The sequence below is a fragment of the Equus przewalskii genome, chromosome 6 (assembly GCF_037783145.1).
Source record: "Equus przewalskii isolate Varuska chromosome 6, EquPr2, whole genome shotgun sequence".
Lineage (NCBI taxonomy): Eukaryota > Metazoa > Chordata > Mammalia > Perissodactyla > Equidae > Equus > Equus przewalskii.
The window spans coordinates 1,605,300-1,625,935 of NC_091836.1; the positions used below are offsets into that span (position 1 = coordinate 1,605,300).

A 20,636-nucleotide genomic window follows, 5' to 3' on the forward strand; every position below is an offset into this window, starting at 1 on the left:
GGCTAAGGAGGAGCGGGGGGTTTCTGTGTACCCTGGCCAGGGAGACTCTCCCTTTTCCCTTGGGTGGGTCTTAGCCACCCGCTTCACTGGGGGCTGGGGCAGCCCCGCGTCGGCGTACACTCGGAGGCAGGCCTTAAAACCAAAATGTTTATTGGAGTGCTGTATAAAAAGTTTCCAGTCATAAAATGTATATTACAAATCATCGGAGAAAAAGACCACCTGTTTGGCATGCATCTTAAAAAGCAACCAATCTCGGCGTGGGGTCCAGACCAGACTGGTTCTCGGCCGAATGCACCAGCAAGACCGACTTAAGACCTTTTGAGTGGCTTTGCCGTCCTTGGGGAATGTCAGTCCCGACCGGCATGTGCTAATATAAATAGAACTGCTGGGTTTACGGTCCAGACAACCCGACCCAGGGCCCTTGCTGTTAGCAAAGTAGCTGAGCGAGTGGGTCCGAGGTGAGGGCCCAGGCTGGTGGGAAGAGCCCTCGGTGTAGACCTGGGTTAGTGTAGCCCCTCCCTGCATACCCGCAGGCAGGCTGCCCCCTCACCAGGGCTGGGCCGAGCCCGCTTTTTCTCCAGGAAGGGTGCCACTCAATCACATGATAGGGGTGCAGACAAGGGGACCATTTCCACATCATTTTACGTGGCTTAAAGCTAAGCATGGTTAACGGGTGCAAATCACTTCCCAGCTTCCTGCTTCGTGTTTGCGAACACTTGATTACCAACAACCATCACCCACCTCCAGTCACCCACCAGCCACCAAGGCCAGCGGTCCCTGCCCCCCAACAGCCAAGGGCACCCCAATGGCTGCCTGGGCCACCTCCCAGTTTCACCCAAGACCTCAGCCAGACCAGCGTGGGGTGGGGGTAACACGAGATCAAGCCCTATCTACGTGCCTGGGGGCTCTGCAGGCACCAGGGGGGCCATCTGGGCCTGCGGGGAGGGTGGGGTTCCCCTTCCTTCCTGTCCACGAGCCCAGACGGCAAGACAGACCCAAATGCCAGGACACAGCTTTGATCCCCAGAGTCCCAAAATACATCCAGGAGTGCAGTCGGGGCCACTGCAGACTTCCTGCATGTCCGGGGGCCACCAAGCCCCACCCTCCCCACACCTCACCAGCACCCCGACTGTCCACCCAGCTCTGGCTAGGCCAGGGCAGGAGGAGATGGCAGCCCACAGCCTCGGGCCCTGGACGCACTCCAAGGCAAGGTCACCCAGGGGGTAGGGCAAGGTGGTGGCCAGCCAGGACAGGCAGCTCTCCGGGGCCTGGAGACACATTCCCCTCCACGGGGGAAACAGCCCGGAGCCTGGCAACTTAAGGAGGCCCTAGAAAGATGAGGACTGAAAATAAGGGGCTCCCTCCTGGCAGATTCTAGACACAAGGGCAGCAGCAGAGCTTGTGTTCTGTGGGCCACTGGCACTTCCCTGGCCTGGGGCTCCAGCCTGACCCTCCTCGCCATAAAGCAATTCCTAAGGAAAGCCAGATGCTTGGGACGCATGTGGGGTAGGGCAGGTGTGAGGCTCTGGGTGGGCCGAGGGTGACCCATGGGTGCCGGCACGCCTCCATGGCTCAGGGTTGCGTCTTTAAGACTTGAGCTGCGCTTTCTGAAGGAGTTTGCCCTCTGGGGGCTCAGAGCTCACCGGGACAGGCCCCGGGATGCCACCCCTGGGAGGACTGTCCTGGGGACCCTGGCACCAGCCCCCCGAGCAGGATCCTGGCAATCTGAGTACTGACCAATGTAAAAAAATAAATATCCGTTAAAAAAATAACTTCTGTGTATCTACGTGGGAGGATGTAGGCGGGAAGCTAATGCAGGAGGGGGCGCCGGGGCCGCGGCAGAAGCGGCTGTGATGGGGGCCGTCCCCCAGGAGTCCCTCTGTCCCGGACAGAAGCTGGGCTGCTGCCGTCTGTGGAAGAACCTACATGGGAACGGAGGTCGGGGCTTGGCCCCGCGCACGGCGGAGTCGGGAAGTGGCCACCTTCCTCCTGCCGGGAGCACTCGCTACACACGGACACTGTTCGGAAACGCGGGCGCTTGCTTCTGAGGTTGTCAAACTTGTCCCCTCACCATTTACCTGGTGACAAGTCATAGACTGGAACTGCCCCTGGCCCCCAAGGTTCCTTCTCTCCTGCCCCACTGGTCCTGCAGGGTGAGGAACTTGCCTACAGAAAGCTCCAGAAACGCCAGGGTCAGGCAGCCAGAAAGGGAAGGAGGCGGCCCGCCCCAGAGCGCCCCAGACCAAGAGGGCAGACACGGGGCCTGCCGCTGCCAGGGCGGGAACTGTGACCAGCCCCGGGGGACCGGGCCAGAGTACAGACCTGCGACTGCCCACTGCTGCGACAGGCACCTCGGTGCCAATTCCGGTCAGCTGAGACACGATTGACAGGGGTGCCCCTGCCCCCCCAGGTCGGAACCTGGATCTGAATTTGGTTGGTAAAAAAGCTTAATAAAAGAAACCACTACTACTGAATACCTACTCAGGGTCGCGCTGTTCCCCCCGGCCACCAAGCCCACTCCCCTGACCCTGTGGTTCCTGGGCCTCGAATTCAACCAAATGGTGAAATGGGGCACCGAAGTCTCCTGGACAGTGTGATGGACGAGGTCGGAGGGGCCCACCGACAGGAAGGAGGGAGAGAGACCCACCCTGTGATCTGTCCGTTTGCTTAAAAATTCTCTAGAAAGGTATTAAGGACTAAAGAAGCCAATGATAGAAAAATAGTGTTCAGTGGCTCTGGGTGAAAAAGGACGCGCGATGAGGCGCTCCCCTCACATCACGCGGCAGCCGCGGGAGGTGGTCCTCGGGTCCCCCTGGAACGAAGGACAGCAGCAGTTAGTGAGCCGGGCGGCGGCCCAGCGCCTGGGCCATCTCAGGAAGCTCAGCTCCCAACGGGACAACAGGGCCAGCGGCTTGGGCCTCAACCGTCCCTGTTCCAGAACCTCACACGTCTCCCCTATCTCTGTGCCGAGCTACACAACACGACAGGGTTTTGGGTTTCAGACACCGGAAGTCTCACGACTTCTGTCTCCTACAGCGTGGCTCCTGGGCTCGCCAGCTTTCCCAGAAAGCCGTGACTTCAGTCACCAGCATCTCAGACCGGGGCATCGTGGTGTCAGAGCATCGCTGGGAACCCTGGGGGCTGCGCAGTGCACTCAGAGAATTGACTGGCGTCAACATCCTCCTCCCGGGGGTCCCCGGGCAGTACCCCGAGGCCCACACACCAGCAAGACCCAGGAAGACAGGGAGAGCTGCCCCCACGGCCGCCGGAGGAGCCAGCCAGGGGAGGGAGGCCCGGGTGGCCAGGAATCGGCGGTGACCGCTCTGCCTAGAGCTCCGGCAGCGTGTGTGTGTGGGTGTGTGCGCGTGCACGTGTGACCCCGTTCCAGTGCCCGTCGCGGGGGCCGCCCCGGGGCCTCTACCTGTTGGTGGAAAAGATCCTCTTCGCCAAAGTCGGCTCCCTCCTCGGCTCCCTCCTCCCCATTCTCCGCCTCCCGCATCCCTGAGGACTGCTTCACCGTTCTCATGGCCACTTCCTGCGAGGGACAAGAGCCACGACACTCGACCTCCAGCCGCCAGGGCCCAGCGCACGATGCTGGTGGTTGATGCTCGGACACGGCATCGCCACGCTGCAGAGCGCCATCCGCGACAGGGCCCGGGCCCAGGGCCGCGTGTGCTGGCTCACCCGCCAAGGCTCCACCCGGGGCACCTGCACTGGCAGGCAGTGCTGCGCGAGCTGGACAAGGGCGACCCCAGGAGCGACCCAGGACAGAGGGTGCCCCCCGCAAGCCCCAGGCACCCACCTCCCCGTCGGCGTTGACCAGGATTGCCCGCAAGCTCTCGCCTGTGCCCCAGCTGTTCTGGCTCTTCCACACCAGCGTTGAAGGGGGGCTGTGGGCCACCCCTGCACCAGCTGCCCACACCTGGGGACACAGGAGGGCCTCCCGTGAGCAGTGGCTCTGGTCCCACCAGCCATCCCCTATCAGAGCCCCGCCAGATGCCCTGGACATTTACGTTTAATCCTTTTGGTTCTACCGGGTCCCGCCCAGGGACAAGGGTCACCAGGGTATGGAAGAGGAGCCTGAGGTTCACAGGGGCCAAGGGCTCTCGCCTCAGCCAACGGCTGGGCTCGGATCTGAAGCCTGCTGGCTGCAGGTCCAGGCTCATGCTGTTGGCTCTCTTGCCAATACCTTCCGGCCCCGACAGCCTGGACCCAGACCTCCACCGTGGCACCCTGGGACATCACTTAGGCCCTCCGAAGGGCTCCGGGGAGAGCCCAAGGGGACGATGCTGGCACACAGGTGACCCACGACAGCAGAGGCTGTTCCGCTTGGTGCTCAACCACTGCCCCCACCCCCCATCGCAGCCCCCACTCACAGCCCGTCACCAGTGTGGTTGCCACTGCCACCTCCCTCCCACTGGTGGCCACTCCCCCCAACCCCCAGCCTGCCTACGGCCCCTCTGCAGCCACCTACCGTGACGGTCTGGCCGGCCCGCAGCACGTACTTGGGCGTGAACTTGTAGGCAATCTCCTCTCCCTCCAGAATCTGCCTCTTGATCCTCCAGTTACCCAGAGACTGGTCCTGGTGGAGGGGACAGGTGCCTGAGACACGGCTCAGGCAAGACCCTGCGGCCAGGCCCTCCCCGCGCTCAGGGGCCCCTCACCTTGTCCGAGCTGTTCTTCAGCCTCACGAACTTGCCCTCCAGGTCGATCTCCTCAATGCTCACGCTGCCCGAGGCCGAGGCCTGCTGGGCCAGATGGAAGCTGCTGACACTGCTGCTGCCCGAGCCGATGGCACTCGAGGCCGAGCCCAGCGACTCCTCGGCCTCCAGCCGCTTCCGCTTGCTGCGGCCCGAGCGCACGGCCGTGGACACGCTGCTGCCGCTGCTGCTCGAGGCGGCCCGCGAGATGGTGATCCGCGACGACGGGCTGGGGGACAGCTTCAGTCTGGGGACGGGGGGGGGTGACTGGCGGTGGGACCCGGCAGCCCCAGAAGCAGGCCAGATTCGCCCGGCCGCCCCTCCTCGCCCCCTGCCCCCCGCCCCCTCTCCCGCCCACCTCTCCTCCTCGCCCTCCAGGAGCTTGCGGTAGGCGTTGATCTCCATGTCCAGCGCCAGCTTGACGTCCAGCAGCTCCTGGTACTCGGCCAGCTGCTGCTGCATCACCTCCCGCATCTCCGTCATCTCCCGCTCCTTGGCGTCCAGCAGCTTCCGGAACTTGTCCCGCTCCCCGGCCATGGTCTCCTCCAGCTCGCGGATCCGGTCCTCAGCTGCACTCGCCTGCGGAGGGGTTCGCGAGGCCAGGTCAGGCCAGCCTCTGCGCGTCGTGGGCCGAAGGCCAGGCCTGGGGGAGCCAGGGTGCAGTGGCCGGTGGGCCTGACAGCCCCACTCAGGGCCCAAGAGGGAAGGGACGGCCTGGCCCTCAGGCTGCACCCACCGCCCAGAGGCGGGGGAAGGGCCGCGGCTCGAGGGCGGAGCTGGCAGGGCTGTCACCCGTCACCTGCTTCTGGAGGCCGGACAGCTGGTAGCTGAGGGACTCGACCCGCATGAGGGCCTCCTTGAGCTCCTCCCGGGCGGCGCTGGCGGCCTTGTCGTTCTGGTCAGAGATCAGCTTGGCGTTGTCCAGCTGCGGGGACAGGACGGCGGGTGAGGGCCGGCGCGGGGCGGGAGGGCCGCGGGGCCGCCCCAGACGCCCGGCGCACCTTGGCCTGGTAGGTCTGCTCCAGCTCCAGCTTGTAGAGCCGCACTTGCTCGTCGTGCTGGGCACGCAGCTCCTCCAGCGCCTGAGCCATCTTGAAGTCGTACTCCTGCTGCCGGCTGCTGTCCACCTCCACCAGGCGACGCTCATGCCGCCGCCGTGTCTCCCGCACCTCCTAGGGACGGAGACACGGCCGCTGTGCTGCGCGGTGGCAGGGCACGGCCCAGAGGGACACCCCAGCTCCGCCCCCGCCGGCCCGACCCGAGCACAAGGCAGCACAAGGGCTGGAACTGCGCAATGAACGTCCGGGCACTCGCGCCAGCGACCTGTCCTCAAGCACCGCCTGTGACACAGCCCACAGGCGTGAGGCCCAGTCACCAGAGTGGAGGCAGCCTGACCGCCCCCTGCTGCTGAGCGGATAAACAACAGGTGCGTCCACGCACGGGAGCACGACGAGGCCGCAAAGAGGAGCGAGGCCCTGACACGGCTGCATGGGGACGGACCTGAACACACAACGCTCAGGCAGAGAAGCAGACACAGAAGGACACACGGCGTGTGATCCCATAGATGGGAAACATCCAGAACAGGCAGATCCACAAACAGAGAGCAGGCTCATGGGGGCCAGGGGCTGGGGAGGGGCTGGGGGTGATGCTGATGGGGACGGGGCTTCCTCTGGGGTGACTGAGTATTCTGGAATTATACAGAGGTGATGCTTACACAACACTGTCAACGTAATAACTTCCCTTAAAATAACTGTATGTTCTGAAGTGCTCAATTTTATCTCAACTAACAAACTGAGAAAAGAAAAAAATCAAGAATGCTAATGGGTGTGGGGGTTTTTTTAGGATGATGGAATGTTCTGGAATTAGAGGTGATGGTTGCACAACTCCATGAATGTACTAAAAACCACTCTAAATTGTACACTTTGAAAGTGTTATTATGGTCTGGAAATATTTCACTAAAGTTGTTGTTTAAAAAAAGAATTCCTGGTGGAGTCCTTCCCAGGTGCCCAGGGTCGGAGACAGACACCAGCGCTCAGGACAGCAGTGGGACATGACGGTGACACCCTGGCCACACGTGTCACGGGCGAAGCTGCCCCAGCTAGGGCTCCAGGGGCAAGGAAGTCGGGTTCTGTTCTACGAAACCTGCTCCAGCCCACAAAGTGGCCCCTTATCGCTGTCATCGGTTTCCAGGAACAATAGGGATGTTTCTAAAGGAAGCCAGCGCTGTTTACAAAGAGCTGGGTGACTCGCGGGACCCCGACCAGCACACCCACCTGCACAGTGGCCCCCGGGGCTGCTCGCACGGCTCCGCTGCAAGAGCTCCTGGCGGCCCACCCCAGGGCCCCCCTGCTGGAGGCCTGCCAGGGTGCCCTCCTGGCCCCCCTCCTGGGCCCCCTCCCGGTTCTCTTCAGGGCTTCCCTCAGGGGGTCTGTCAAGCGTCCGCTCCCAGGTTCCCTCACAGGCGTAGCTTCAGGGGCCCCCACAGGTTCGGGACCCCCCATGCGCCCCCCGTCAACACGGCCCGCGGCTCCGGCTCTCTCGGGGTCTGGCTGGCGCTGGAAGCCGCTCCTCAGCTGCATGGATATGCTTCCCACTAGCAGCCCCTCCCAGCAGGGACCGCAGGCCCCCAGGGTTCCGCTCCGGCCATGACAGCACAATGGGGTTTGCGAGGATGAGGCAGGAGGGCCCCGAGGGGCCAGGCTCCCGGCAGGATGGGCCCAGGCATGTCGGGCTCCCACACCAGCCCCACCCTCCGAGGGCACAGAGCCCCGGCTCTCCCGCCAGGGACCCTCAGTCACACCCAGCCAGGCGCAGCCATGCCAAGGAAACGAGGCCCAGGGATGAGGAGGCTGAGGGGAACGGCTGGGCCCCGGCCCTCTCTGAGACAGGGAGGACCTGCAGTGGGCCGAATGGTGGCCCCAAAAGGGTGTCCATGTCCTAACCCCAGAACCTGTGAATGGGACCTTATGCGGAGAAAAGGATTTTGTAAATATAATTGAAGGTCTCAGGATGAGGTCATCCTGGCTTATCTGGGTGGGCCATAAACCCAACGACAAGTGTCCTTTCATAAGAGACACGCAGAGAAGACGGAGATGAGGCCGTGGGACACTGGAGGAGAGACTGGGGGACGCGGCCACACACCCAGGGACGCCGGGAGCCTCCAGAAGCTGGAGAGGTAGGACGGACCCTGCCCTGGAGCCTCGGGAGGGAGCATGGCCCCACGGCACCCTGACCCCAGCCTCGGCCCTCCAAAACCGGGACGGGGGAGATCGCCGGTGGCTGAAGCCCCAGTTTGCTGCACTTTGTCACGGCGGCCCCAGGACACTGACGCCCCGCGCCAGGCGAGGGCGGGCCGCACAACTCACCTCCTCGAAGACGCTCTTGCGGAAGTCCAGCTCCTCCTGCAGGCTCTGGCAGCGGTTCTCCAGGTCCACACGCATCAGCGTCTCCTTCTCCAGCTGCTTTTTGGCCACCGCGTGACCGTCCTCTGCCTGGGACATGCCGGACAACAAGCTGGGGGACCCCCTTACACACACAAACTCCGACGTGGAGTGTCAGCTGGGTCAGGGGCCTGCAGGCCACTGGTGTCGGACCCCAGGCCGCTCGCCCCTCGCGGGACATCCCTCAGCCACCCCAGCGCCCAGCACGGGCACAGGCCCGGCGGCGCAGAGACCCCCTGCAGACTGGGGGCTGCCCGGGGCCCACCTTGGCCAGCTGGGCCCGAAGCTCCGCCACGTCGCTCTCGAGACTGCGCTTGTCGCTGAGGGCGGCGGCCAGCTCTGCCTCGCTCCGATGGAACAAGGACTCCAGGTCCTTGACGCGGCCCTGGGCCACCGTGAGCTCACCCTCTCGCTTCTTGGAGCTGAAAGTCAACAGGAGAAGTTAGGCAGGGGGACAAGCAGCGTGCAACGGCAGGGAGCCCTCAGGCGGCTGGGACAAGCTCCCCTTGGCCTCCGACCGCGGTCACTGGGTGCCGGGGCCCAGCCTGTCGGCCCAAGGCGCCCTGTCTTCAAACCCGCCCTGCGCCCTTGGGACGCCGCCTGCCACCAAATACAAGCAGACGCTCAGAGACCCTCTGGGCATGGGTTTCCCTGTCCTTGTCTGAGACTCAGACACAGGAGAGAGCACTTTGGGGAGAATTATGTTCTTTTTTTAAAAAATTAACGTATAATTTGTTAAAGTTACAAATTATAACCCTGTTGCAAAGTCGATCTTATTTGTAAACATGAGCCATGTTGAGCGGGCTCCCCCAGCATCCTAAAAGACGATTACCTCCGGTATTAAATACTTAGGATGGCAGCCAAATTCTTTAGCACACGGCTACTGAGAGCATGGACCCTGGGCTCCCGAACATTTCTAAACGTGACTCTAAGCCTTCCTGGGGCTGAACGCCTACCCACCTCCCCCTCCAAGGAGCTCACTGGGCCATCCTCAGCAACAGTGGGGACACCCAGGGGTCCCCCCCCAGCACTGTGGGCACTGGGGCAGGGTCACTGTCTCTGGGGGGCCGTCCTGGGTGCTGTGGGGTGTTGAGCAGTATCCCTGGCCCCACCCACTCGAGGCCAGGAGCATCTCCAATGCTGACAACCAGAAATGTCCCCAGACATCACTCGGTGTCCCCCAGGGGGCAGATTCACCCCAGGTGAGAAGCACGGGGACCCGACATCAGCTTGCGTTAGGTGGGGTGGCATCAAGACCAGTGACTAAGCTGCAAGGCTGACCGTGTCCACCTTGGAGCTCTAGGCAGGTTTGGACGGACAGCCTCCACAAGGGTCTTGGGGTCCCTGAGCTTCAGCTGCACAGTCCTGGTTCCTCTGCTCACGGGGGGCTGCAAACCCCGCAGCCCTCAAGGGGCCTTTGCCGGACTTTGGAGAAACTGCAGTCATTGTGTGATCAAGCGTGACTGAGCGCCAGCTTCGTGGAGAAGGCCGCCCTCCCGGCAGACACACCTGGAGGACGCCTCTGCCCTCACGGGTGGAGAAGACAGAGACACATGCTGCCTGTCAGACGGGAGCCTAAGGACAGATGACGCAGGGACAGGAGGAGGAACGTGCGGGTGCTGGGTGGGAACTGCACTGTTACGTTGCGGAGGTCCCGCGGGAGCCCATGAAACAGAGAGCCGTGGGAGGGGAGCATGGAGCAAGCCAGGCCCGCTAGTCCCAGAAGAGCGTTCAGGCAGAGGAAAGGGAAGTGCAAAGGCCTGGGGGTGAGGTGTGCCTGGCAGGTTCAGGATCTGCAACAAGGCGAAGGTGACGGGAGCAGAGGCATCAGGAGATACAGACATTTCTAGACCACCATCCAAGCTGATCCGAGGTTCTGTGGAACCACCTAGAACAGCCCGGAAAGCCAGGGAGCAGTGGCTCTCGCTTGCTGCAGCGCCCGTAAGCAGATGCCTCACCCCGAGACAGGAATTCCCGGAGGATTAGGCAGGAGGCCCTGGCCCAGGGGTCAGCCCCTGCGGGGCCCCACCTTTCCGTCTGCATGGGGATTTGGTGATAAGCTTGTCAGGAGAGGAAAGCGCTGGCCAAGAGGTGTCAGGAGGGCAGTGTGTCTGGGGCGACACCTGCCACCCTGGGTCTGGAAGGGCCCCTCGGCCAGCAGAGGCAGGGCGCACCTGCCGAGGCGGGACTGGGACAGGCGCCCGGACCTGGGAGGACAGCCGGCCCCTTCCAGAGTACGGGCCTTAAATCAACGAAAGCACGGCCCCGACACGGGCAGTCACTCCCGCCAGCACCAGTGGCCTCAGCGACAACGGGACAGTCCAGCGGACCACTGAGGGAGGCACCGCGCCCCGTGCCCTGTCAAGGACCAGGCGGCTGTGTGCGCGGGTCTCTGCCGGGCTGTCGGCTCTGCTCTGCTCCAGCGGAGCTATCCCAGGGGGAACTGGAAACGCACCTCACAACTGGGAGGCCAGCCTGAGGGCGACACACCATGAGTCCCACTCCAGGACCCCCTGGAAAAGGCAAACCACGGAGACGGCCAGGGATGCACGGTCTGTAGGGCTGGGGAGGAGGAACTGGTGGGGCACAGGGACTTTCAGGGCATTGTGCGTGGCACGATGACGGTGGACACGTGTCATCCTCCAGTTGTCCCAACCCGCAGACGCACAACACCAAGGGGACCCCCAGGGTCGACTGTGGACTGTAGTTGATGACAATGTATCGGCACCGGCCCAGCAACTGTCACAGTGTGGCACACTCGCTGATGCAAGATGTTCAGAACAGGGAAACGAAGGGGCATTTGGGAAACACTGTACTTTCCACTCGTTTTCCTGTAAACCTAAAACGGCTCAAAAAAAACCAAAAGCTGGAAAGACTCCTGCAAGTGCGAAGGTGGCTCTGGTCACCGCTGAGCTGAGGGACCCCGGACAAGGCCCTGACCCCGTGCCTCAGTCTCCGTGTAAACGGAGATGCTGGCACTCGGCCCTGCCAGGGTTGCCGTGAGGATGACAGGGGCCCTGCGTGAACCTGTGTTCCTCACGGTCTCCTTCGTTACTTTAAACACTGGAGGCATGTCAATCACTTTACTACTCGCGCCATGACACCACCGGCACCACCTCGCCCTCCAAGCGTCCCGCGAGCCTGACTCAGAAGCAGGCGGGAGAATGTGCTATGTGAACAAGCAGAGAAAAGCCCCCAGCCCAAGGGTCGCCCGCCCCTGCCCCCCTGGGGAGCTGGCCCGAAGTCTACTGGGGCGGGCACGGAGAGAAGGCACAGAGGACAGCCACCTCGCCACACGTGGGGCAGCCAGCGTGCCAGGTCCAGGGCAGAGGAGGGAGGGGCATCTGTGGGGAGCCAGGGCTCTGCGGCCTGGGGCGGGCCCTCCTCTCTGGGAAGGGCGAGCGGGCCCAGCACCGAGAGCTACCAGGAGATTCAGTCCCAGGACAGCTGCTCGGGTTCAAAATCCTCCTGGAGCCAAATGACGTTTGTGGGGGAACACAGCGGCGGGCGAGGCAGGGAGAGGTCCAGGCTCGAGAGGCCGGCCCCATCCCAGGGGCCTCCAACACGACACACGGCCGCTCCTGGAATGGCCGCCTGAATGGGGACCCCCGCTTGGACCCGAGCCCCCATGGGTCCCTGGGTGCTTCTCAGAGCGGCCCCGGCCACGCGCGGTGACAAGCCCTGCCCCCGGCGCCCACCCAGCCCCGTACACCCCAGCACCCGGAATGCCATCAGCCACGAGCCCCTACCTTTTGCTGGTTTCTTCCAGCTCAGTGTGCAGTTTGCCGATCTCGATCTGCAGCTGGGCGCGCTCACGGGCCGTCTCGTCCAGCACCCTGCGTGCGTCGGCCAGCTCCGACTCGTACAGTGTCTTGATGCCGCTCACCTGGGGACAGCGAGGCCCCTGAAGGCAAGGACCCTCCCCCACGACCGGGCGCCCCCAGCCGGCCGGCTGCAGGACACATGAGCTCCTACCAACCCCGAGGCTTCTCCACCCAGCTCAGCCCCGCCAACCTGGAGGGACCCCAGCCTGCCCATGTCCCTTGTCCCTGCCCAGGTCACACCCAGCAGCAGGGCACACCACTGACACTTCCCATCGGCCTTCTTGCCCCTGCACGTCAAGGTGCACGGGGCCACACACGTGTTCACAAATATGGGCTCAAACCAGGACAGACACCGCGTCACCACGCGAGGACGGCCGAGTCAAAAGGACAGGCGGGAGGGAAGGAGCGCTGGGGCAGAGGTGGAGACACAGCACCTCCACGCCCGGCGGGGGAGGAAGGGGTGGCCGCCGCGGAAGACGGCCTGGCGGTTCCTCAGATGGTTCAACAGTTTCCCTGTGACCCAGCAGTTCCGCTCCTAGGAGTCCACCCACGAGACGCAACAACGTCCATCCACGCGGGACCCGTCCAGGCCTGTCCCCAGCAGGAGCACTCGCCACAGCAGAAAGCAGAGCACCCCCCGACTGTCTGCTGACCTCTGAGCGGATCCACACACGTGTCCCCCCACCCGCTGGAGCACGATGCAGCCGTGACGAGGAGCGAGGCCCTGACACGGCTGCACGGGGACGGACCTGAACCCACGACACTCAGGGAGAGAAGCAGACACAGAAGGACACACCGCGTGTGACCCCAGTGATGTGAAATGTCCAGAACAGGCAGATCCACAGACAGAGAGCGGGCTCGTGGGGGCCAGGGGCTGGGGAGGGGGTGGGGGTGATGCTGATGGGGACGGGGCTGCTTTTGGGGTAATGGAACATTCTGGAATTAGTGGTGATGGTCAGACAGCTCTAAATAGACTAAAAACTACTGGACTGTACCGTCTGACTGGGTGAAGTGTGTAAGATGGGAATTACGCCTCAATAAAGGCATTAGACCTCTTTCTGGAGCTGAGAGAGAAGGCAGGCAGTCGGACAAGGAGAAGCAGAGCCGGCTGCTTCCTCCTGCGCCCTGGCCACCTCCCCCCACACACAGCAAGGGCCCTCCCTGCATTTCCACCCTCTAGGAACCGACTTCTGGAATGAACCTCGGTTCACAGAAAGCGGCCAGCCCCACTCTCCAAAGAGAGCCGGGCACCTGGTGTCACTCGTGTCTTTGTCCTCTCTCCCACCACCTCCCATTCCAGAACTCTCTGAAGTCCATGGGAGGGTCCGGCACCCTGAGGGAGGGCTCAGAGACAAGACCTCCAGGGAGCAACGCGACCAGCAGCGGGGGCGTCAGAGGAGCGCGGGGCCTCGGGGCCCCCGGAAGAGCCAGCGGTCGAGATCTACTCCAGCTCCTGACGTTCCGCTCACTGCGGGCTTTGTGCATTACCTTCAACTTTTTAAAATATTCCACTAAAAGATTATTCACCCCATTGCCCCAGGCTGAGCGTGGGAAACGCCAGAGAAAGCCCTTGGGGGGCGTCCTGCAGAACTGCCCGGGCCCCTCACACCGGCCAGGGCGCCACCTTCGTGGAGCATGGGAGGAACTGTCCCCACGCAGAGGGGCCCGAGGAGACGGGCGCCTCAGTGTCATGTGGGGACATCAAGGAAACTGAGGGACCTGAGGGAAGTGTGGGCGGAGTTCACATGACATCTCCATGCTGGGGAGTCAGTCGGGAGGGACACGGAGGTCAGAGGCTGACAGGGACGGGACACACAGGACCCCGCGCCATCCCGCATTCTTCTGCATAGCCAAAAGGGGCCTGGAAGATGAGGGGGAGTAACGAAAACTCTATCCCGCTGTTCATCTCGGGCCGGAGAGACCGGCGCCCAGTCAGTCTGTGCCCGAGGGGACAGCCTCACTCGCCCGCCCCGCTCCATGGCCACCCTGGGCGCCTTTTTAACGCACTCATGTTCCTCTCGCCATGTGCCGGGTTTCTATGTCTGCGTTGTGTGTGTGTGTGTGTGTGTGTACGCATGTGCACATGTCCGTTTGTCTCAATGAGACAATCACCCACAGCCAGGTCTGCAAACTCAGGCCCCCGGGCCCCGACTCCAGCCCACCGCCTGCCTGTCCAGCCTGCAGGACCAGGACGGTTCTTATAGTTTTAAATGGCCGAGGAGAAAAAATAACAAGAAATGTCGTGACACAGGCATGCTCTGCAATCCACAGTTCAGCGTGTGGAAATTGTCTCGTTGGGCCGTGGCCTGGCCTGTGCCACCAGATGTGTCCGTGGCTGTCCCCTGTGAGGGTCCAGCTGAGCGCAGCGCAGGACTGGGACCGCCCCGCCCAGCGCGGAAAGCACGGATTCTGGCTCTCTCCAGAGGGCATTGGCTGAGCCCGACCTGTGGCACTAGCCGATTCAGAACCTGCGCGTCCAGAGGACGGACGAACAGATGGCCGAGCTCACAAAGACCCTGAGAGCACTGACAGGCGTCTCCCGGCAGGCCCACATGTCCCCGCACCTGTGCCCGAGCCACACGGGGAGGCACAGTGGGGCCTTTGTTTTGTCTCTGACAGTGTCACCCAAGCGCCCAGCGTGCAGAATCCCCACAAATGCCTTAGCATGTGGTGGCCTGGGGCGGGGGGCACAGATAACCTGAGGCAGCCTTTGCCTGCTGCCTGTCTCCCAGGGGACAAAACCAGCCCCGCTGAGAACCACAGCTCGACAAGGGCCCTCATGGGCCCCGCCTCAGGCCCCCCATGCTCCTTCCACTCCCAAGCTGCCCGGCGCAGCCCAGTGCCCCCCACCCAGCCCAGTGGGGACACCCCATCCCCCAACCCCCCAGTCCACCTGGGAACACCCCCCCCACTCTCAGAGCAACAGGATGCCTGGGCGGTAAGAGAAACTGAAGCCTGGAGGAACCCAACACCCAGCCGGCTGGGCCAGCTCCCTGGAAAAGCCCCTCCCGCCCGGCACCCAGGATCCTTCTCCAACAGACGTCAGGCAGTGCCCCCGACCAGCAGCAACCTCCACCCTCCAGAAACCCTCCGGTGACACCTGCACCCTAAGACTGCCCACCGGCCAGGAGGTACCAGCCAGCGCCCCAAGGGAAAGACCTGGAATCTACACACCGCTGCGGCCCGGGATTGTGTCCGACAAGAGTGACGGAGCGAGTGAGTGTGGACGGGACAAGGGGGCAGGACGGCCCAGCCCAGGGGGAGGGAACCTGAGTTTCACCTGAGGCCCCCGAGCTGTCCAGCTTTATCCCAAGTATGCGGGGTGCTTATAACGCTTCCGATGGCATCTTCAAAGGCTTCCTTAAGTGGCTTCTCTACCTTGACACTACGGCAATCAGGGCCGGGTCACTCTGTGTGGGGCCGTCCTGGGCGCTGTGGGGTGTGGAGCAGCATCCCTGGCCCCCACTCATCGATGCCAGGAGCAGCCCCAGTTGTGACAACCACAAATGTCCCTCGACGTGGCCCAGTGTCCCCTGGGGCAGATTCCATCCAGGCAACAAGCCGCAGTACAGGTAAAGTCCCCAGGCCTGACGCCTCCACGTCCCTCCTGATGAAGCCACCTTGCGTCCCGCCCACTCACCGCTCACTTCCAGCCAACCTGTCAAGCCCAGGCCCCACCGAGGCCACTTCAGGTCACTCCCTCCACGGAGCCCACGTGACCCCCCCAGGCCCACTGCTCCACACCCCTCCCCCCATTATCAGCTGGCTCCACGGACAGCCACAGGGGCCTTTACTGCCTCACCCCCCAAGTGGCCGCCAGCTCCAGGAGAAGGCGAGCTGGTGGGAACGCCCCAGCTCCGCTGCGGACACACCTGTCACCCTGGGGGACACCAGAGCCTGTGCACCAGCCCTCGGCACACAGCGGGGCAGGCTCCCCTGGCCCCCACATGTTAGTCTTGCATTCCAGCGAGCCTAAGCAGCTGAGAAATAAACAAAGCCACTGCCCAGACACACAGGGGCTGCATCAAGGGCCCTGGGCACCCACTGTGTGTGCTCTAGGTAGGACTCTGGAGTCTAGGTAGGACTCCAGGGGGGCCAGCACCCGCAAACGTGGTGGGACGACTAGAAACCAGCTCAAACACGGTGCCTGGACCAGCCAGCAGGTAGGAAGCGGGCCCTGCATCCTGAGGATGTGCGCACTGAGGCAGGTGGCCACACTCTGGGCTCGAATTCCAGCCCCACTGTACAGAGAACAAAACTGAGGTCACTGGGTTGCAGGGGGCCAGCGGGAGAGAGAAAAGAACCTGTAGGGGATTAATTTGGCAGCCACTGTCCCCAGCTCTGGCTAGACCCCCGCTGACCCCCTGGACCCCCAACCCTCACTTATCCAGCTCTGCTCCCTGCGGCTACAGTGAAGCCCCGGGCCCACTTGGAACCCAAACTTCCCGCTGGATCCCCAAGACCTCATGTCACCCCCTTCGCTCACATCCCTTCGGGGGCGGGGCCGACCAGGCTCCCGCCCATCAGCCGACGCGGTCTGGAGGCCCTCCCAAATTTTCCTCGGGTCCCACGCATCAGACCCCTCCCCTCGGACCCCACCCAGGCCAGGCCGGTAGGAGCCGAACCGACTGCCCAACCCCCACCCCAGCCCCCGAACTCCCCCGGATTCATCACTGGAGCCCTGAAAGGTTCCACGGGAACTGCGATCACGTGACTCGCCCCAGGGAACCTCCCCCACCCCGTAAGACCCTCCAGCCCTGCTCAGGGCCCCCTCAGAGGGCCTGAGCCTCCCAGTCTCCTTGGAGACCAGAGAGCCTATCCCACACTTTTCTCCCAGGACAGCTGAACACCCAAAAGCATCCCCGGAGACTTTCCGCAACTCGCTTAGGGGCGGGGCCTCGCTCGGCTCACACCCCCAGGATCAAGGGATCCCACGATCTCCTCCGACCCCAGTCTGCGGGGCCTGCCCCACCTCTAGGTGTCGTAAAGGGGGCCCCGAGATACCCTGGAGACTCCTGAGGATAGGTGTGCCCCAGATTGCACTCCTCGCTCAGGGAACCCCCAAAACTCCTTGGGAGCCCCTCGATGGGCAGGGCTCGCCCCAGCCTCCACCTCTCGTAAAGAGGATCCCCAAAACCCCATGGGAGCTCCTCAGAGGCCGGGGGCCCTCCGAAGTGTGCACCCCTCGCTCAGAGGGACCCCGAAAGCCCCGGGAACCCCTTCGGTGGGCAGGGCCGTCCCAGCCTCCACCCGTCGCACGGGGGATCCCCAAAACACCTGGGGATCCCCAGGGAACCCCCTCAGAGACCAGGCCCCGCCCCAGCGAGCACCTCTAGCCCAGGGGTCCCCCGAAATCTCCTGGGGGCCCCTCAGAAGCCGAAAACCCGCCCCAGCGTGCACCCCTCGCACACAAGGGGTCCCCGAACGCCCCGGGGCCCGCTCCAGCGCGCGCCCCTCCCTCAGGGGCCCCCCGGCCCCCTCGGGGGGCGGGGCCGGAGCCCGTCTCCGCCTCGCGCCCCGGGGACCCCCGGGACCGCCGGCCGGGGCCCGCGCCCACCTCGCGCGTGGTCACCTCCTCCTTCTCGGAGATCTTGAGCAGCAGCCGGTCGTTCTCGAGCTCGAGCGCGCGGACGCGGTCGATGTAGTGCGCCAGGCGGTCGTTGAGCTCACGCAGCTCCTCCTTCTCCTGCAGCCGCGACAGGCGCGTGGGCGACAGCGGCGTGGCGGGCCCGCCCGCGCGGCCGGGCAGCGGCGTGGCCATGGCGGCGGCTCGGGGCCCGCGCGGCTCGGGTCGGCGGCCGCGGCTCGGCGGGCTCATTCAATCCGCGCCGCCGGCAAGATGGCGCCCGCCGCCCGCCGCCGCCGCCGCGGGGCAGCCTGGGCTTCGTAGTCCGGCCGGCGCTGCTCGAGGCACGCCGGGAGTTGTAGTTTCCGGCGGCGGAGGGCGCGAGGGAATCTCGCGCTCGGTTTCCCGCTCGATCCTGAGCCACTCATTGAACCGCGAGCGGAGGGCGCGGGGTCCGGAGCGAAACCGCCTGGCCTCAAAATCGCAGCTCGGCCGCTGTGACTCTGGGTTTCTGTCCAGTGCCTCCGTTGTATACCCTACCTACCTCTTAGGAGTCTCATTAAAATTAAAAGTTGTGCAAGAACCTCGAAAACATGCTCAGTGATGTCACTTACATGTGGAATCTGAAAACACAAACCGAGCTCAGAGATAGAGACAGATTGGTGGTTGCCAGGTTGAGGAGTGGGAGAAATGGGTGAAGGCCGTCCAAAGGTACCAACTCCTAGTGATAAAATAAATAAGTCCTGGGGATGTCACGCACAGCACGGTGACGATAGCTAATAATACCGCATTGCATTTTTGAAAGTTGCTAAGAGATCTGGAAGTTTTTCATCACGATGAAATAAATTGTAACTATGCACGGTGATGGATTTATGGTGGTGGTCATTTCTCAATATATACAAATGTCGAATCCTCAGGTTGCAGACCTGAAACTAATATAATACTATATGTCAATTATACCTCAATTAAAAAAACAAACATGCTCGGTGAAAGCAGACAGACAAAAGGCCACACAGTGTATGATTCCACTTATATAAAATGCTCAGAAGAGGCAAATCTATGGAGCGGAGTCTCCCCAGCCCGCACTATGGACATCTGGGCCCCATTTTTCTCCAGGGCGGGGACGTCCTATTCACTGAGGGATGTTGCCCAGCATCCCTGGGCTCCCCCTACCCTTGATACCAAGAGTACCATCATCCCCCTCCAGTCGAAAGGACACAAACCGTCTCCAGATTTGTCACCTGTCACCTAGAGGGCAAAATCGCCCCCGAGCTGAGAATCGCTCCCTTGCCGTCACTCTGGAATTTGCCAGGTGTCCTTTCTGCCCGGAGAACCCCTCCTCCGCATGCACCCTCCCTCGGAGGAACCTGGCTCAAACAGCTTCCTTCAGGGATCCCAGCAAATCGCACACGGAGAACGTGACCCCCTTTCCAGCCTTCCGAGGACACCCAGGCGAGGGCTCCCCTTCTTGCACACCTGTCTGGAACACCTGACCCTCACAATACTCCCCTCTTAGCAGGAGCAACGGACCTGCCTTGGAACCCAGGCAGGCGGGGTCCCCGGCGACACCGTGACCACGCGGTCTCTCAAAAGCTCCCATGTGTTTGTGGCCCCCATGCTGCTGTCTCTCCCTCACGGTAGGAGGAATATCAAATATAGAAGACGGTAAAACGTGAGAGCAAAATATGAATAAATGATGCCACAGGGGGCACGGCCGGAGAGGAGAAGAATGATTGACGTTGGGGAGTGGCACGGGGTCACTTGCCTACCCGCCACCCCGAGACTTAGCTCCCCGTCAAAGCTCCCGCTGAGGGCCACGGGCGACCTCATCCCCGCTGGCCTGCCACTCAAGGCCTGCAGAGTCCCACGCGTCGCCGGGCGCGCTGCCCCTCTGCGCACTCGGACGTCCCATCCGCCTCCCGGTCTTTGCCTGCGCTGTTCCCCCCACCAGGATGCTGTTCCCTTCCTGCCCGTGATGGCGGGCCTGGGCCTCAGTCTTCCCCTCTGTAAAATGGAGCCTGGTCCCTCCTCCTACCCCCACCATCTCTCGGCGCAGGGCGGGACTCGAGGTGTCCACAGCACCCCCTTCCCTGAGGACCCCCCGAGGGAAGGACTCCAAGTCCCAGAAAGCCCCGCGCTTCCCGTGGGTGGGGCCCGGGCTCCCCCTCCCTGCGCTCAGTTTGGGAGGCGTTGGCGGTTTTCAAATTTTGGCGCAGGGCAGGCGGGGCGGCGACAGCTGCGGCCATCCCCCCCTCTTCCCCCGGAACCCGAGGTCTGGGCAGGGCAAGGCAGGGCTGACTCCCCCGGCACGAGCCGCCGCGGGGGGCTCCGAGCCCAGTTCCAAGACGGGAAACTGAGGCACGGAGAGATTAGGGGACCTGTCCTGGGACCACCCCCGGCAGGGGCGTGGTGGAGCGGGATTCGAACCTGGGGCCCTCGGACCCCAGGACGCTAGAAAGCTGATGGCCAGTTGCTGTCCGCTTTGGGGGCAGGGGGTGCGGGCGGTGGGCGAGAAACCCCGAGCCCGGGATGGTCCAGCCCCGCCAGGCCCTGCGCCTCCCCGCGCGCCGCCGCCCCCGCTCCGCGCCGAAGTTTGGCGCCGGATTTTTCAAAATCTCAGCCCAACGGCTGCCGCTGGCTCCCGGCCCGGATCCTGAATTCCGGAGCCTGGATCTGGGGATCCCGGATTCGGAGTCTGGATGGCGGGGGCCCTGGATTCCGGAGCCTGGATCTGGGGGACTCCGGATTCTAGAACCGGGGCCGGGGGCGGGGGGATGCTGGAACCCAGACTCCAGAATCTGGAGGCTAAAGCTGCAAGCTAGGATGAGAATTTGGGAACCCCGGGGCAGGAGCCATGTTATCCCAGCTGCATCGTGGGAGGCAGGTGGAGGGCTGGGGCCGCAGCTGCAGCCGATGGTTACCTGAGTGGAACGGACTCATGGAATCCACAAGCAGTGACTGAGCATCTCGTGTGCCAGGCACCAGGGCTGCCCCAGTGACCAAAGCAAAGATCCCTGCTTTGGCGGAGCTGACATGGGTGAAGTAAGGAGACAGAGGAAACAGACGCATAACAAATAAGCAAATTATATGGCATGTTAGGAAATAG

General features: G+C 63.1%; 1 protein-coding gene across 2 annotated transcripts; it reads right to left on the reverse strand.

Annotated features, from left to right (window-relative positions):
• Window positions 1-133: 133 nt before the first annotated feature.
• On the reverse strand, window positions 134-17,843 carry LMNB2 (lamin B2). Of its 2 annotated transcripts, XM_070622449.1 has the most exons (12): window positions 17,522-17,843; window positions 11,890-12,026; window positions 8,406-8,562; window positions 8,066-8,191; window positions 5,702-5,872; window positions 5,500-5,625; window positions 5,059-5,279; window positions 4,665-4,947; window positions 4,475-4,582; window positions 3,803-3,922; window positions 3,422-3,535; window positions 134-2,812 (listed from the first exon to the last, which is right to left on the reverse strand). In XM_070622449.1, the coding sequence occupies exons 1-12, from the start codon at window positions 17,780-17,782 to the stop codon at window positions 2,771-2,773; spliced, it is 1,866 nt and encodes a 621-aa protein (XP_070478550.1). In that variant the 5' UTR covers window positions 17,783-17,843; the 3' UTR covers window positions 134-2,770. The 2 variants fall into 2 exon arrangements, with proteins under 2 accessions (XP_070478550.1, XP_070478549.1); XM_070622448.1 differs by lacking the exons at window positions 8,066-8,191; window positions 8,406-8,562; window positions 11,890-12,026; window positions 17,522-17,843 and adding an exon at window positions 6,974-7,343.
• Window positions 17,844-20,636: the final 2,793 nt, after the last annotated feature.